At 41.9% G+C, this 15,840-nt stretch overlaps 1 protein-coding gene across 6 annotated transcripts in view; it reads right to left on the minus strand.

The window, feature by feature from the left end:
• The window catches only part of svep1 (sushi, von Willebrand factor type A, EGF and pentraxin domain containing 1), a 92,422-nt gene that overhangs the window by 29,302 nt on the left and 47,280 nt on the right, over window positions 1-15,840 (minus strand). For 5 of the 6 annotated variants that reach the window (XM_037111081.1, XM_037111082.1, XM_037111083.1 and 2 more), the window contains 6 exons: window positions 11,719-11,877; window positions 9,785-9,964; window positions 7,859-8,038; window positions 5,880-6,074; window positions 2,017-2,135; window positions 1,582-1,711 (listed from right to left, as the gene is read on the minus strand). In XM_037111081.1, coding sequence (XP_036966976.1) covers window positions 1,582-1,711; window positions 2,017-2,135; window positions 5,880-6,074; window positions 7,859-8,038; window positions 9,785-9,964; window positions 11,719-11,877 — 963 coding nt within the window. Of the gene's footprint in view, window positions 1-1,581; window positions 1,712-2,016; window positions 2,136-5,879; window positions 6,075-7,858; window positions 8,039-9,784; window positions 9,965-11,718; window positions 11,878-15,840 lie in introns of those variants that run through there. The other variant, XM_037111085.1, reaches the window with a different exon arrangement.

Here is a 15,840-nt window from a genome sequence, read left to right on the forward strand (position 1 = left end):
GAAGGCTGCACCGTGATCCGACTTCTTCGAGTGTCAGAGGGCACCAGTTAAACACATGTCTCTAATAAAAACCCACAACGTTCCACTGCCATAATAACATATGGAAATGTTCACAGCTACCATGCTTGAGGTTTTTCCCCCTGACTGCTGTGATTATTGGGCGGATGACATGGGACACCCCTGTTTTTCACTCTTTCTCTGCATGTGTGGCACCTGCTGAAGAAGCGGATGAACTCCTCAGTTAAATCACAGCTTTACAGTGAATGACAGAAATAAGCTGCAGCGCAGAGGAAGGTGGATGGAGTAACGAACGCCAGCCGTCGGCTCTGCACTGATGGATAGAGAATGGCCTGTAATTGAGAAGCCACTGGTTTGAAGCTCATAAAGGCTGAAAAATGACTAAGTTGTGCCGTGGATGTCAGCTCAGTAAAATGTTGACTTTTGACCCACATTCATGCTGCAGCTGACTTTAAGCGTCTCAACACAAATTTTCTTGCCCTTATATGTGACAGGTCTGTTATTTTCTACTCAGCATAAAGTGGCATGTACAATATCAGACTGTTTTGCTTTCTAAATGCTGTCACCTTCAGCCGATTATTATTCTGAAGGATGTTGTCGCCCTGTGTCGAATCCAGTGACTTTTACGAACGAATAACAATGTGCTGATTTCAGTATTTTTTCCTTGATTTCTTCTTCCTGGCTGGGAATGTTTTAGCAGTTTTGATGTGGACCACAAAGTACATATTTGTGGCTTGGAGTGGTTCATTCAACAACCTTCATGTGACTTGTATTTGAAGGCTGAAATTATGCTTAAATGTGTTTTTATCACTGCAATATTGATAATATTTAAAATCTTTTTGTTTATATGTTTTTCTGTTCTTTTACTGTTTTAGATTATTTAATTATTTTTAGTCTTACTTTATATTCTGACTTGTCTCTTTGCTGTTTTACTGAGTTTGTACTGTACTAAGTTGTTTTTTTTTTGTTTTTTTAAAAACTTTGTACTGATTTGTTTTAACTTTGTATAGACTTACTTCTCTGTACCGCACCTGAAGTCTACCTCTGTTTATGAAACATGATAAATAAAACTGCCTTGCTTTGAATTGGAACTGTTTAGCACTGTCATGAATTCACATCAGTGATCTAGAAACATTTCATACATGAGCAAAGCAGCACAATTATGTGCACTTGAGCCAGCATCAGCAGGAAGAAGAAGAAGGCAAAACAACAGAGAGAAAGCCAAAGAGCTGTCATCACTGTTTTTAGGAAAACGCCTCTCCTCAGTCAGGGAGACGTCTTGTCGCCCTTTTTGATGTCTTTAAAGCCAGTATTAGCAGATTTTTTTATGTGAGCGTCTGAGACGATCAGACGATCCTAGCTCTCGGCCTATGAATTCTTCCAAACTGAGGACACCCACACTCAGGCAATACGATCATCAGGGTGCATCAGAATGTGACATGTCAGCAACAAAATCCTCAAATCTTTCTCTGCTCGTCCCGTCTGTCTCTCAAATGAGCCGTGCAAGGCCATATGCAGCATACATTGTTTGTGCTGATGCCTTCTGCAGTGCAATAAACTCACCAATGACAGTAACAGTGAAGGAGCAGTTGGCCTGGTTCCCAGAGCGGTCGGTAGCAATGTAGGTGATGGTTTCCTTTCCAATGGGGATCAGCTGAGGAGGGGTGTACACTGGCTTTACCTGCACCGCCACCTGGAGGAGATAGAGACAGTGAAATATGAAAAACTGGCTCCAAACTAGACTATAAGAGTAGTGTCATGATGAGATAAAACAAAATATGATATAATTCACTAACTGATAATCATATGAAACGGGCCTTACAGGTTAATATCATCATACATTATATGACATATATGTTAGATTATCTTGACTTGTGAGCCATTAACATGAAGAGGTACGTGTTGATGATTCTGAAAAGTTTCTGTTATTGAACTTGGACAGCTAATGAAACATAAAAAATGTACAGTTGCATCGCTACACTTTGTAAAGTATCCAACCTCTTCTTTAGAGTTGTCGGTGGCGACCGGGACATTCCAGCTGACGTTAGCGGTGCCTCGTCGCTCATCCGTCTCTGCAACGATATTATCGGGGCACTGGATCCCTGGTGGTTCGGCATCTGACGACACACAGAGAAAAACACAACTACACGTTTTAGAGAAGAGGGAGGATCAGTTTGGGTGTTTGAGACTCTGCAAACACTTAATCTCAATACAGCAAATTAAATTACAAATGTCCATACAGTGAGAGTCGGACATTCCAGATGTTCATCCCGTCACATCCTGTATACAGTGACCTCAGCCTGCTGCTTGTTATCACTGAGGAAGTAGACGTGTGATGTCATCTGACCTGTGACCTCTTTAATCACACACTCATTACTGGTCATTACTGAATCACAGAAAGAGTGCATCACTGTCGGTGTTCCAACAAAACCAAACCCCACTGATGTTCCATTTGCACTCCTATGTGGTGGTAACTGTCCCTTATCTCTCTCCAACCATTAGCTCAACGACGGACTACAATTGTAAAGAGCAGAGGTTAACACAGATAGAAGTTGAATGACGTGTGAAACATGATTTAGATCATTGTCAAAACAACTGGACTCTTGGAAAAGCTTGGAAGCCTCATCTTAGATACATTCCTGATAGGTCCTGATAATCAGTTGATTCAGACTTGTCACCGGTAAATCCAAGTGAGTAATTGCTATTGTGTTTTTATCAGTTTTATAAGGTGGAAGCTACCACCTCCTTTGCTCTGTTATCTCCATCTGTAATGAACTTTTGTAACTAATACGAACACAGTTTTTCCAAGCGTACCAAATTCCTACACACAAAGAATTCACCATTGAACCTTAAATGGCTATAACTGTGTGCATTATATTATTCACTTTATTTTACCTTTATTTTACCTTTGACATCAAAATCTCTCTTACAAGAGAGGCCTGACCAAGGTAGAAGTCACACAGAATCACAACATATTAATATGAAAGTTATAAAATATCATATAAAAAAATCTACAACAAAACAAAGGAATGATGATTCCCCTCAAGCAAAAATTGGGGAAAAAATGATGGATTTAAGGGTCCAAGTTAAAACAAACCTCAAGCGAAATGTTGACCTACTGCATTTACTGTGTGATAAAAGCAGTTGGGAGAGAAAAAGCACTGAGATTTGAGAAGCATGGATGCATTTGCAAGCTCCCAAGCAAGCGGAAAAAAGTCTGGCTGCAGAAGGCAATGCTCTCACTTTCATTAACATTATAATCGACCTGCTGCTGAGCAATGCACAGAACCCCTATTAGCTTCAGATGATGGGAAACCCGCTATATACAAAGTCTTAATGTCCGCCAATTTGGCCGATGGCAACTCGTGACCCTTGGATGAAACAGCTTCTTCCATTTTCTCATTCTCCATAGCGCATGTTGTAATAATGTGAGGCCAGTGCACTTCAGTTCACTCGGTTCGAGCCGGCAGTAAATGAGTAAAGCCTCCCAGAGTTGAATCTCCCCATCGATCGGCAGTGGTCATGCCTGTTGCGTTGTGTAAGAGAGTTGCTCCCATCTGGACCTGATGACCGATCCACTTAGGCATCCATCTCTGCTAAACACTAACACACTCAGCTCAGATCGGCTTCATTCATCTTCATAACAACGGAGGAATATTTCGCTTTGGGTGTCATCAACTGAAGCGAGAGGCGAAACAAGCCACAAGATCGCTTTCGAACTTGGTAAAACCTTTCTACTTCTTGATCTCCTCGCACCACAGCACCCCTTCTTTCTTCTTTCTATCTCATCAACTTCTAAATGTCTCCTTTCTCTCTCCACTCTCTCCTTCCTCCGACTCATTTGCGCCAGAGGGGATCAGAAAAACCCATCATCTCTCTACCAGCCCATTATAAAAACACCTACAGATGACTCACCCTCCCCCTCTCACCTCCCTGTCCGCCCCTACCTCTCCATTCGTTTTCATCTTTATGGCACCTCTTCCTCTACTTAACGACAGCAGTTCCTTCATTAGCAAACTTTCACCGCGAGGAAATGAGGGGATCGGGGACGTTTCCAGTGGAGGCAGGCAGCAGCCGCTCTGCACCACCTGTTTCACCTGCAAGGCATCTGGAGGGCTGCAGTCTATTATAATGATCTCCAGCTCAGTCGGCGCGCGGGGGAGAGCTCGGACATGGTATGGTTTGAGTTAGTGACCCGAGGCCTGCTTAAAAAAAACAGAAACGGGGTTAGCTCCATTCTCACCATTCACAAAGCGGAGAAAAATGCAGAGAGGGGGAATAGAGAATGGAAAAGAATCTCCCTCCAAGTTTCCTGCTGTTTTCTTTTTATATCTTCCTCGTTCTCCACGTATTCAGTAACTTTCTCTTGTGCTCTTTTCACAATCCTTCCCCTGCTTTGCACATAAACCTACATGGTACAAGTGTCTGTCACTCTAACCCTGTAAAATTAACTGTAGTCACAGTTAGCATTACATAACTGGCTGAATCTTGCTTGCAGGTGCAGCCAAGTTTTTTTTTTTGCAATCCATTTATCTCTTTGTATTATACTCTCTGATTCAAGCCTCATCTGCAGAAGGGATTGCTCAACATTTTGGGAAATATGCTTATTCCCGTCCTCGCCAACAGTTAGACAAGGTTCGCAAACCAACCAACCTTAAACTTGAAATTCAGACCCAATTCCCTTTAAGTTCATTGTTCCAGCACGGCATAGTCTGAGACATGGCTCAAAGTAAATTGCTGTTGCAACACTGAGAACTTGTGTGCTGAGAAACTAGCAGACTTGACAGAGGCTCACGATTTCAAAAAAAAAAAAAGAAGACAGTGGAATGTAGCCTACTTACTATTGTTAAGTAAAAACAAGAACATCAGGTTCTATTCTTGCAAAAAAAATACATGAATAAAAGTACATTAAATGATCCATGTCTATTTCAAAAAGGTTTTCTAGGATTACAGACTTAGACAAATTCTATGGACCGTCTCAATATCCTAGTTAGAGAAGGTACACTTCATTCTCATGTCTAATGTCACAACTATGCAGCACGTAACTCTCCATAAATGGTGAATTATATTTTTTACATTTCTCTTTGTTTACAGTAAAAACAAATAACTGGACATCAGAAGTGTTGGCAGTCTTGACAGGCTAGCTGTTCCACCTGCTTTAGGTCTTTATGCTAAGCTAATCGCCTCCTGGCTGTAGTTCCAGTTATGAGCATGGTTAAATCGTCTAAGGGAAAACAGAACGCAGAATTACTTGCAAACAAACTGTGTTTGTGTTCCTGGGACCATGCAATATTATCCTTTACACAATCATGTGTTTCACAGAGAACTGAACCTCGTCCCATCCTCGCTTTTAAATGACGACCGAATCATGATACATCATCTGTTAGCAATGAAACTGTTTACCTGAGGAATGGTACAAACAGGTGTTTTTGATCATTCCACAACTTTCCCAGTCTTCTGTTGCTTCTGTCCCAACTAGTTTGTGAAACGGTCAGATATTTACAAAAATCAGTGAAGTTGATTTCAATTGAGTAAATGTCAAAACGGATGAGAAAATAATCACAATATATTTTATTTATGTTTCCAAACTTATAAGAGATAAATATCGTCAAGATAAATAAGCGTATACCCCACTACACCCTACCCAAATTACCCAAACTAACTGGTGAAACAATCCTAACCTGAACTCTTCCATCTGACCTCCGCCAGCCCGAAGTCTTGACATTTGACCAAACCTATTTAACATCCTCGTTATGACCCCACAACTAATTTACAGCTGTCCCTGACCTCTGACCTCAGGACTGCAGGAGGAAACACACAAAAATACACAAAAACACACAGACACACACACTGAAGGTTACCTATACAGACAGCTTTTTGGACATTAGCTGTCCAGTTCCCAGAGCCCAGGCACACCGCCTTCCTGTTTCCCTGGAGAGTGTAACCTTGACGGCAGGTGAGCAGGCAAGCGGAGCCCGGCGACACTGCCCTCTTCCCGCAGGCAGGGGGCGACAGCAAGATGTTCTTCAGGGTCCCGATGGGGGGACAACGCACCTCTAGGGACAGAGCGGGAGAAAAACCAGGAGATGAATCTGACATCTGATAGAAGTTCATTTTGTCCTAAATTCCATAAATCATGACTCTTTTTTATTGTTCATAGCAGTTGAAGAGGTTTTCAGAATGATACTGAGCTAGAATAGCATTTCTTGTGCTTTAATAAAATCAAAAATTGGAGGATATGCAAGTCTAAGTCGATAAGACAAAACAGAAAAGGAAAATAAACGTTGTCCAAGATCGTGAGAGTGCTTCCTGTGTTTTTACCCGAATGTGATAAAATCTTACTTTCAGCTGGCTCCACAAATGCCAACAATAAAGTATTTTCAGGGTTTGTCTATCAAAACGGGCACAAAAACGACAACAACAGTTGGTCGGAAATCAACCTAAAAAAGCTCTGACCACCGGAGTCACACACTGGAGGCTTTGACGCATTTTTTGGGCTGCAGACCAGTGAGGCTTTCACTTGATGATGGATAGATCATTCTCGCCTTCTCCAACTCCTGTTTCACTGGCTTTAGCTGCAGGAGCTATAAAGGGAAAACTCACTGAAGGGGAGATCCAATCAGATGAAAAAACATCTCGCATCCTCTCGAGGCAGCTGAGGCCCGATCTCATTTCACCACAGTGCAAACAAACACTAAAACAAACCACTCAGCTGCAACTCCAGCCCACAGAGCCCTCTTAGCTGTGTTAAAGAGGCAATGACGGTCTGCGGGGAAACTCTGCGATGGTCAAACAAACAAGCTGTAACTCAGTCCGAGCACACGGGGAGCGAGATGGTAGTTATCGATAAACAGAGAGAGTTTTCCGGAAGCGGATGGGTCGGGTGTTTTAAATAGAGCAGCATGCTGGTTGGCTGGAAGTGAGTCAGTGCCGGCCGGAGGTTTGTGGCTCTCACACTGTCCCTTTTTTGTGTGTTGGTGTGCCTGACCTGGGTGCTCTCTGCGGCGAGCATGAGTGTGTGCAACTATTTTAGCTTAACTATCAGTTCTGAAGTGTGTGGGTAATTTCGGGCGCATGTGTATATGTGGCGAGTGTAGCTCTGCGATGAGAAAGCAGATGAATCTCTCCCCCTCTCTCTCTATGATGTAGTGTGGCTCTGTGCAAATACACACCACATGTTCAACCGCATGTGTGAGTCTATGTTCTCATGTGTGTTTACATACGTGTGCAAAAAAAACCACATGTTTTTACGTAGAAAAACCCATGAGGTGTTATTTTAAACTCACTAATCTTGATAAAATGAATACCTAACAGCTAAATAGATGATATGAGTTTACAGTTAAATACTGTTGTGCTTTAAGAAAGATGTGCGGCTACAGAACTCTATTGTGAGCCCTCGAGTGAACGCAGGGCTGCAACGTTTATCATGGAAAATAATGCAAATTGAATAACCAAATAAAGAAATCTAATTTAACTCTAGATGAGAAAACCACAAGACTTTGGATGAAGACATGACAAATGAAAACAAAAAAAAACAAACTTGTGGTTGAGGCAGATGGATTCCCTTGGAGAGGATATAAGTAAAGTGAATTAAACTGAGACTGAACTGTGACCCAGTGTCTCCAAGTGGATTTCTATCAGGATGACTGCCAAAATGACCACATAAACAGCAAGTATATATATATATCCCAAAAACTTTGTGAGTAAAATCAGAACACATTTCATTGGAATAAACACCGATTGAAATAAGGAAGCGGTTGCTATCTGAGTTTCTTTTACAGAGGCATTTCTGATGTAACATACAGGGTAAAATAGTGGTTTGGAGGTGATGAAGGCTTACCCACACACCGAGGTTGGGGTCCACTCCACTGGGAGTTGGCCTGGCAGGTGAGTCTGGAGTCCCCGTCCAGCCTGTAGCCCCGCTCACAGCCCACCTGACACTCCGCCCTTTTGGAAGAGCCGCCATCGTTGCACCTCAGGAAGCCGTGCTGGGGTCGAGAGAGCGGTGGGCAGGAGCGGACTGCGGGTTGAAAGAAATAAACATGAGAATCCGAGAGCAAAAACACACGTCATGTGTTGATACGGTTTATTTTCTATTCCTCCTTGTATTTAATACAGTTCATTTGCAGCTAGCAGTACAGTCTGAGTCAGTAAAGAGCTCGGAACATGTGGGGAGCGTTGATGTCTAAATTGCTAGCTCAGGAGCGTTGGACCACCGGGATCAACACTACCTCCAAGACCAACACAGTCATCGCCATCAGACTATTGCCTAGCAGGGGCTAGCTGGTTCAGTAAACAGCTCTACAACACAATACATAAACAGCACTGTAATGTAAAAACTTTATTTCTTTGCATTCTCAAGATAAGCTTATTTGTCGGCCAAATTTTGAATATCTTATCCAAATACTGCACCTTTAATGCTGTATGTGATTTTCAAAGGCTTTCCATGCTTACATCTGAGTTGTAACATATAAACACGTATACTGTATATAAATCATAAGAGGAGGAGAAAGCAGTAAATCATCTGCAGGAATGTACAGTACAATTATCAACTGTAGCTATAACTTGAGGCCTATCATTTAATCCAAAGCGTGAAAAGTCCCTCTGAAATAAAAGACAAAAATCCTCAAGTGTGCCTGTTCTGAGTTATGCTGAGGTCTACAAGAGGGTGTGTAGTGTGTTATTTCTCATCACCACCCATAGACAGACAGGCGGTTCGGAAGGAGACCCCCTCCCTCAGGGCTTAACTAGCTGGGAGGTCCTACAGTATGTGGCAGAGACTAGACTTATTGTAACACATACAAGCATATGCACACACACTCAGAAAATATATACTCAAAGCCGCTACTATAAATCTTTAACACACACCCTTGAATATTCAGTGTCTTGGTATTTGTATGAGTCACACTGTTGCTGTCTCTCTGTTAAAACTGGCAGTTTCCTCATTAATCTTTTGACCCCTCCACAACTCCCTCTTCCTTTCTTTCTTTCCATTCTACCTACTGAAGCTCCTCACACTCCTGCTTCCTTCTGTCCTTCCTTTCCTTTAATCCTTTCCTTCCGACCAGCCTCACTCCTCCCTATCATTTGTTCTCTCAACATCTGGCCTGGCAGAAAGCAGTAGTCTCCCAGTATAAAGCTGATTTCTTCAGTCTAAACACACGTGGCCTCCTTCTTGCTCTGGCTAGCACGAGAGTCGCTCTTGATAAGTCGATTTAGTGTTACATAAATGTTTATGAAGGTTCGCAGACATCAGAAGTGAGCGGAGAAGCTCTGAGGGCTTTGATGAACGTCCCGTAGCTTAATGAGGAATTATATGAGACACGTGTTGAGGAGGAACCTGCTGAGATCAATCAGACAAGCTCGTTTGTAATCACAACCTAGCCTGAAGCATTGTGGCAAAAATACTGTCTGCATTATGCAAGATGATTCTAACACTGTCGTGTCAGAACATCACTTGCAAAACTATAACAGGAGCTGGAACAAAAGTAGCATTTACACCGCAAGTAATATGATCAGAAACACACCATCAAGTCTTCAGGGAGCCAAGCTTGACTGATGTTGATAATGAACAAGCCAGAAAAGACAAATTCTTTACAAGCATCAGGAGCCAATCAGATTCCTGTGTTTACTTCCATTGCTTGATAAAGAAATGTAGCTTCATTGTTCACAGATCAATGAAGGGACACCTAGTAATGAGATAACCCAAGGACACCTCCACCTGTGATTATATTTATATTATGCATCAGGCCAGCTTCCTCCTCACCTATGCAGCTGGCAGGTGTTCCTGACCAGGTGCTGTCGGCCTGGCACAGTCTAATGCTGGTTCCCTGGAGGTCAAAATCTGGCTTGCATCGCACTCCACAGGCCGCTTCAAAGTGGTTGTTGCATACGTTTTGGACGAAGAAGCCATTTTCTGGAGGTGACAGTGCTGGACAGTACACCACTGATGGAGGACGAAAGAAGAGAGGAGAGAACGTTGTGAAATTCTGACTTCTCATATTGTAGCTAACACAAAAAGACATTCGAAAACAAACCAAGCACATTATGACACACACAAACCCCCCCTGGTGGGAAACAGGGACTCTGGGACTCAGTGGAAATTTAATGTTCTTGACAAAAGGGATAAGTAAGCGTGAAAGCAGAAAATTACAGGTTGTCAAACACTCTCACTGCTCACTGCACACAGAGGGAGGAAGAGAAAACACAACACAGTCCATGAAACTGATAATTAATGAACATTATTGTTTTCACATGAACAGTGTGGAAATCACTGGCTTAGTCTTCAAGGAAAAGGAGGGCGGCTGATAATACTGGAAACATATTCATTATACAGGATGCTCTGATACTGACGTGGTACTTCTCTGGAATACTGTGTTTCTATTCCAGGTAATTAATCATGATGTATCACCACATTTACAAACACGGTCTTAACTTGCACTTACCCCTGACACACACTCACCCATACTTCTTAATGTCTTTAACATTAAAGCTTTTACATACTTCTCTAAATCATTCCAAGCTCATAAGGCCTGATAATAACAATATTTCCAGAGTTTACTCCACAGCAGCCTGCTTGTCTTGACTGAATGCCTCCTTTTTGACTTGTTTTAGTTATTATTAGTTGGCCCTCTGTCTGAGACATATGTGAGAGGGATTTTTATGGTTATTTTTGTTTTTTTTCTTCATTGACAGGCTGCTATGTAGAGAAGTTTTTGCCTTAAAGTGTCTTCATGGCACAAATGTTGATTGCGCAAATTAATGACTATATAATGATGACACCATCTGCACCATCTCTGTATGATTTTGTTTGCCACCAGGCACAACATTTTTGCAGCAGAGGTTGTGGGTATCATTTCTATCTGCTTTCACGACTCCATTATACACTACATGGATGATTACACTGTCATACTTTCCAACTCTCTCGATTTTGAAATCCTTCTTGTTTTTGAGGTCTCAAGGTTGGCAGGTGTGCACACTGTGCACTTGTGTTGTTGGCTGTTGTTACTCTAAAGAATACAGAAAGCACTGACTGGGGAAAACTGTCTGTTGCCACTTTAATTAGTCATTGTCACGGAGTTTGAACCCAGCGCAATGTCGTGCAATGTTGCTCTCGGGCAACAATATTAAATGCTGCACCACTTCACCAAAGCATCTATTTCAGATCCATCTTCTTCTTCTTCTCACTCAGGAAAGATGTACTCAAAGTGCATCATGGTTCCTAAAAAAAGGCGTTATTAAAGGGTCGTCATGCAGTCATAAAATCTGCTCCGACTGCACTGGACGTGGTAACAACTATAATAACGGAAATCAGCTATATTGAAGTTATGTGCTCTCTTTTTCCTTGGCATTTCTCTTGATGTGCAGTATTTTTAGGTAGTGCACGTGCTGATTTTTTTTCCCCATGGCCTTCAGCTATTAAGGATAATTATTGCTCTCACTAACTGGCCAGTTCTGTTAAGTGCTAACTGCTCAGTTAAAATGCGCCATTATTGCTACAGCGATTTTCTTCTGCAGCAGAAATTCTTGGGAAAGTCTTGAATGACATGTGATGTTTTAACTTGTAGATATAAAAGCTTTCATGAACGCAAGCGAGTTGAATAACTAATCTTTTTAAGCAACTGAATAAAGAAAGTGTCAAAGGGATCATCTTAATCAAAGTAAAGCTGACAGTGCATATAACAGGGAAGCTTGTCTTACTCTGGCAGGTCATGCCTACTGGCTGATATCCCGGCTTGCAGATGCAGTCGCTGACGGAGGTGCTGCCAGGCTGGGAGGTGTGCTGCGGGTCGGGGCATGACAGGCAGGTGCTCAAGCCTCCTGGTGCTCCCTCTGGTTTGTAGGTACCGGATGGACATGCTGGTAGGAAGAGAGGGAAAGAAACACACTGTCGTTTCAAAACTGCTCACTAGAAATGCATGTAATGTCATGCACAAAGACAAAAAAAAAGACAGCTGGATGGAAATCTTGGATGATGGACATGTATGAAAGAAAATTAAGCTGAAATGAAAAACTGTCTGACTTCTAAAAGACAGCTAAAAAAAAAAAAGGTTTCGTGACTGAAACTGAAAAACAGCTTTAAAGATTTATGAGAAGACTTTGATCATATTCATGTCTGGACATGTCGTGGCGGAAAATGTGGCAAAAATGACTAAATGATCTCACTGGCTAGGTAAAAAAGAGGAGGTCAGTTCAGCTTCTTAATTATTCCAAGCAGGGAAAAGCTGGTTTTGTGGCACCAAACAGGACAGAACATTTTCAAGAAATACAACAATCAAAGAAAGGTTTATGGGCATCTAAAACCGGTTATGATTCGCATCTAGGCCCACATGGGCTTTATTAGAAAAACCCTTTTGATCACCTGCATGCACACACACACACACACACACACACACACACACACACACACACACACACACACAGACATAATAGAGTATGTTTCCTATTAACATCACCTGAGTCCGATCAGAGGATACGCTGTAAGATGAAGAAGCGGGTCAGACGAAGGTCCTCCAACATTCTTTCATCAATCAACTTTGACAAAAACAGTCTCAGCGCATCAGTGCATTGCAGAGGAGTGAAAATGAATGACTGAATCCATCACATGGTTTTATCAGGGGCTTTGAAGGTTACTTTCACATGGGATTTTTCATAAATTACAGATAACCCGATAAAACTTGTCATCGGTGACGTAATGCGCGTCCAATCCGCTGATATCCAGTGATCTCACAAGTCTTTGATGTTTTCAGATTAACTTCGAATTAACTCCAAATTTCTGATTCTGATTATTTGAATTACGTTATGACCAGGGACAACAGCCCTTATCAGCCATTACAGGGGTAGTTTCACACAAGCAATTTGCTGTGCTGGCAATTCCCATAATTCACTGTGATTACTGGTGTGCACAGGAAAAAAAAACAAAAAAAAAACGCATTTATCAGTTGCTCCCCAAAGTCACAGCAATTTTCTTCTGTGTTGTTTTTTTTGTTCCTGTGTATGCAGAACCACTTTAAAGGAAGCTATTCAAACAGCACACAAAGATTACAGTCGCTGTAGCTTTGATGGCTGCAGTCGTTTTTTAGGAGGAAATGTGATTCACACCAACTGCTTCACCATCACACCCATAGTCATAGTTTAGTCATTACTACAGAATTACTTGGTTAAACTATCGTTTCTATGATCATGTTGATTAATCCTTTGGTCTACTGAATGTCAGAAAGTAAGACGAAATTTGGGCCGTGGTTGTTGTTACCCTGGGTTGTTAATGGCTTCATTTTCTTGGTAAATGGAGCCTAAAGATACACAGTTTATCATCAAAGACTAAGAGGGCTAATGGCAAGTGTCCATGCAAAGCTTTTTTTGCCTGCTGCGCCATTTTTGTGTGTTTGCTCTGAGCGCTTCTAGTTTAAGTCTAGTTTTTATATAACCTTTACTTCATCAGGAATATTCCGAGTGAGATTCAGAATCGCTTTTCCAAGGTAGTCCTGGATGAGACAGCGGCATAAAAAGTTTAATGTAAAGGAACAAGCAACAGTAAAATGGCTTAAGAATGAAAATAGTCTTTTTTATTGTTGCAATTATTTCAGGAACAATATATCATCCATCAAAGGCACAGTCAGAGACTAAGTTATGATTTGGGTCTGGTTTGAGCCGATGATATGAAACTGCTGTCACAGGGTAATAGTCAAATCTATGACTCCAGTCAGCAATCATAACTTCAAAGACAGAACTTCTAAATCATACAATAAGACATAATTATATTATTTGAATATCAAATAAAGTTAATTTGTGAACAGATTACAGTTGTCATGTATTTCCTGGGAGCTGCACTGTGACTCTGGTCAAAGTCTGTTCCAGCAAATCCACATGTTGTTTGCATTAATTGGAAAAACAAACTCGGCATTGACTGCAGCAGTTTCCAAATCAAAACAGGCTACAGAGAGAATGTTTTCAGACGGCCTTTTTAGACGGTTTAATTTGGTGTTGTGCACTTTGAATGAGAAAAATCATAAAATTTCACAACCCACACCCACACACATCATTTAAACACTTTTAATAAATAGAAAAAATATGCAGAAAATATGTGTGTCCACATGAGATATCCGATGGGATTCAAAACCTCTGTATTGAGAGCAGCAGGACTAGTTGTGAGCTTTAAGGACGAAATATTACAATATCACTTTATATCACTGTCTTTGTTGGCATCAGTTCAGAGGTCTCCAGTTTATGACGTTAAGCTTAAGTAAACCGTGTCGAAAAACATTCACCAGCAGGTTCAATTACAAGCTGTTCTGTACAGTAGGCAACAGAGAATCCACAGTCCTAATATCCCTCACAACTCATTTACTCGCCGCGAAGCCAGAGGCCAGGTGTGAGTTTCCACTGCTGAGCCAATGCCAGCCCGGCCTCTCGCCACACTCACCCTCCCTCCCTCCCCCCTCAGCTGAAACCCAGCAGCAGGTCAGCCAGGAGATGTTAACCGACTGTAAAGCTCAACTCACTGGCTGCTGGCACTAAAATGCACCCAGTAACCCACATCAAACACACACACACACACACACACACAGAACAACCATGAGGTATACCTGTCCCGATGCAGACGCCATGTATGCGTGTGTCACAGTCCTGACGTTTGCGTTTGATAACAAAAGCAGCTTCTCCATCCTGAGTCCTTTAAACTCAGAGGAGGCTTCTTACATAAGACGGTCCGACAGCTAAAAGTGTCCCCACTGTTCAAGTCCTTGGGAATCTGTTTAACAGCTTCATTTAAGGTTTACAGGAAGCCTAGTCATTTTAATGTGAATAATAATTCACCCAGAGCGCAACAGTGGAAATACTGTATCGAAAAAAAATATATAAAATTTCAATTCCTGGCAGGTCGCATGTGCTGGAAGGTAGAAATGTACACAGACAGATGCATGGTCACCCACACACTGAGTTTAGAAAAGTGCAGACCTGGCTTCTGGCGAAAGGGACCACGAGGGGAAGTAGGGAGGGATGGACAGGAAAGGATAAATGATGAAAGAACGAGCAGCCATGAATCCCAAAAAAGAAAAGGAAAAGCTGGAAGGTGGACATGGAGCAAACAGTGTGAATTTCCTTTAAAATGTATCATTGCTCTGTGACTTGAGCCAAACGTCAGACCCCATGCTGGAACTAATTGTGTTTGGACTCAGTCTGTAGTCTCGTTTTGGGTCCATCTTGCTTTACTTTGCTGCTGTGTACCCTTCATTTAGACAGGAAGGGGACCGTCAGTGGGCCAGATGACCATAAAACAGAAAAGGGCCTGCTGTGTCTGGACTGGCTGTAACCATAAGGAGGGACAGCACCTGGTCAAAGAGAGCTACTGTACGCAGTGCAGTAATGATCTAAGGGAAGGAAAGAGCGAGGCCCTGTGATCAGAAGCTATTTATTTAAGGTTAAAGCAATATTTGAGCAATCTTAATAATCAATAATGAAGTTAAATGACGTGTCATAATATCACCAGCTCTCATACTTTCCGAATCTTATAACGTCCTTTTGAAAATGGTTTTTAACAGTTTGTCCAAACATCTAATGCATCAGGGAGAAATATTACTTTAATAATGGAAGATGTGTGCACATCCAAACAATCCATTCAGAGAGAAGACAGGAGATAAGATAAGTTGCCATAGAAATAGTTGTCTGATTTTCCAACGGCGCACTTCTCTTTCATCATCCCTGCAACCAACTCTGACTCCCTAAACCACTGATCTGAGGTCTGCTCTGCCTCCTTATAAAGGATAAATCTGGCGATATTAAGTATTCATCTTTTCATCGGCAATGCAACACTCCTTTAAACCA

The sequence above is a fragment of the Acanthopagrus latus genome, chromosome 10, assembly GCF_904848185.1.
Source record: "Acanthopagrus latus isolate v.2019 chromosome 10, fAcaLat1.1, whole genome shotgun sequence".
Taxonomy (NCBI): domain Eukaryota; kingdom Metazoa; phylum Chordata; class Actinopteri; order Spariformes; family Sparidae; genus Acanthopagrus; species Acanthopagrus latus.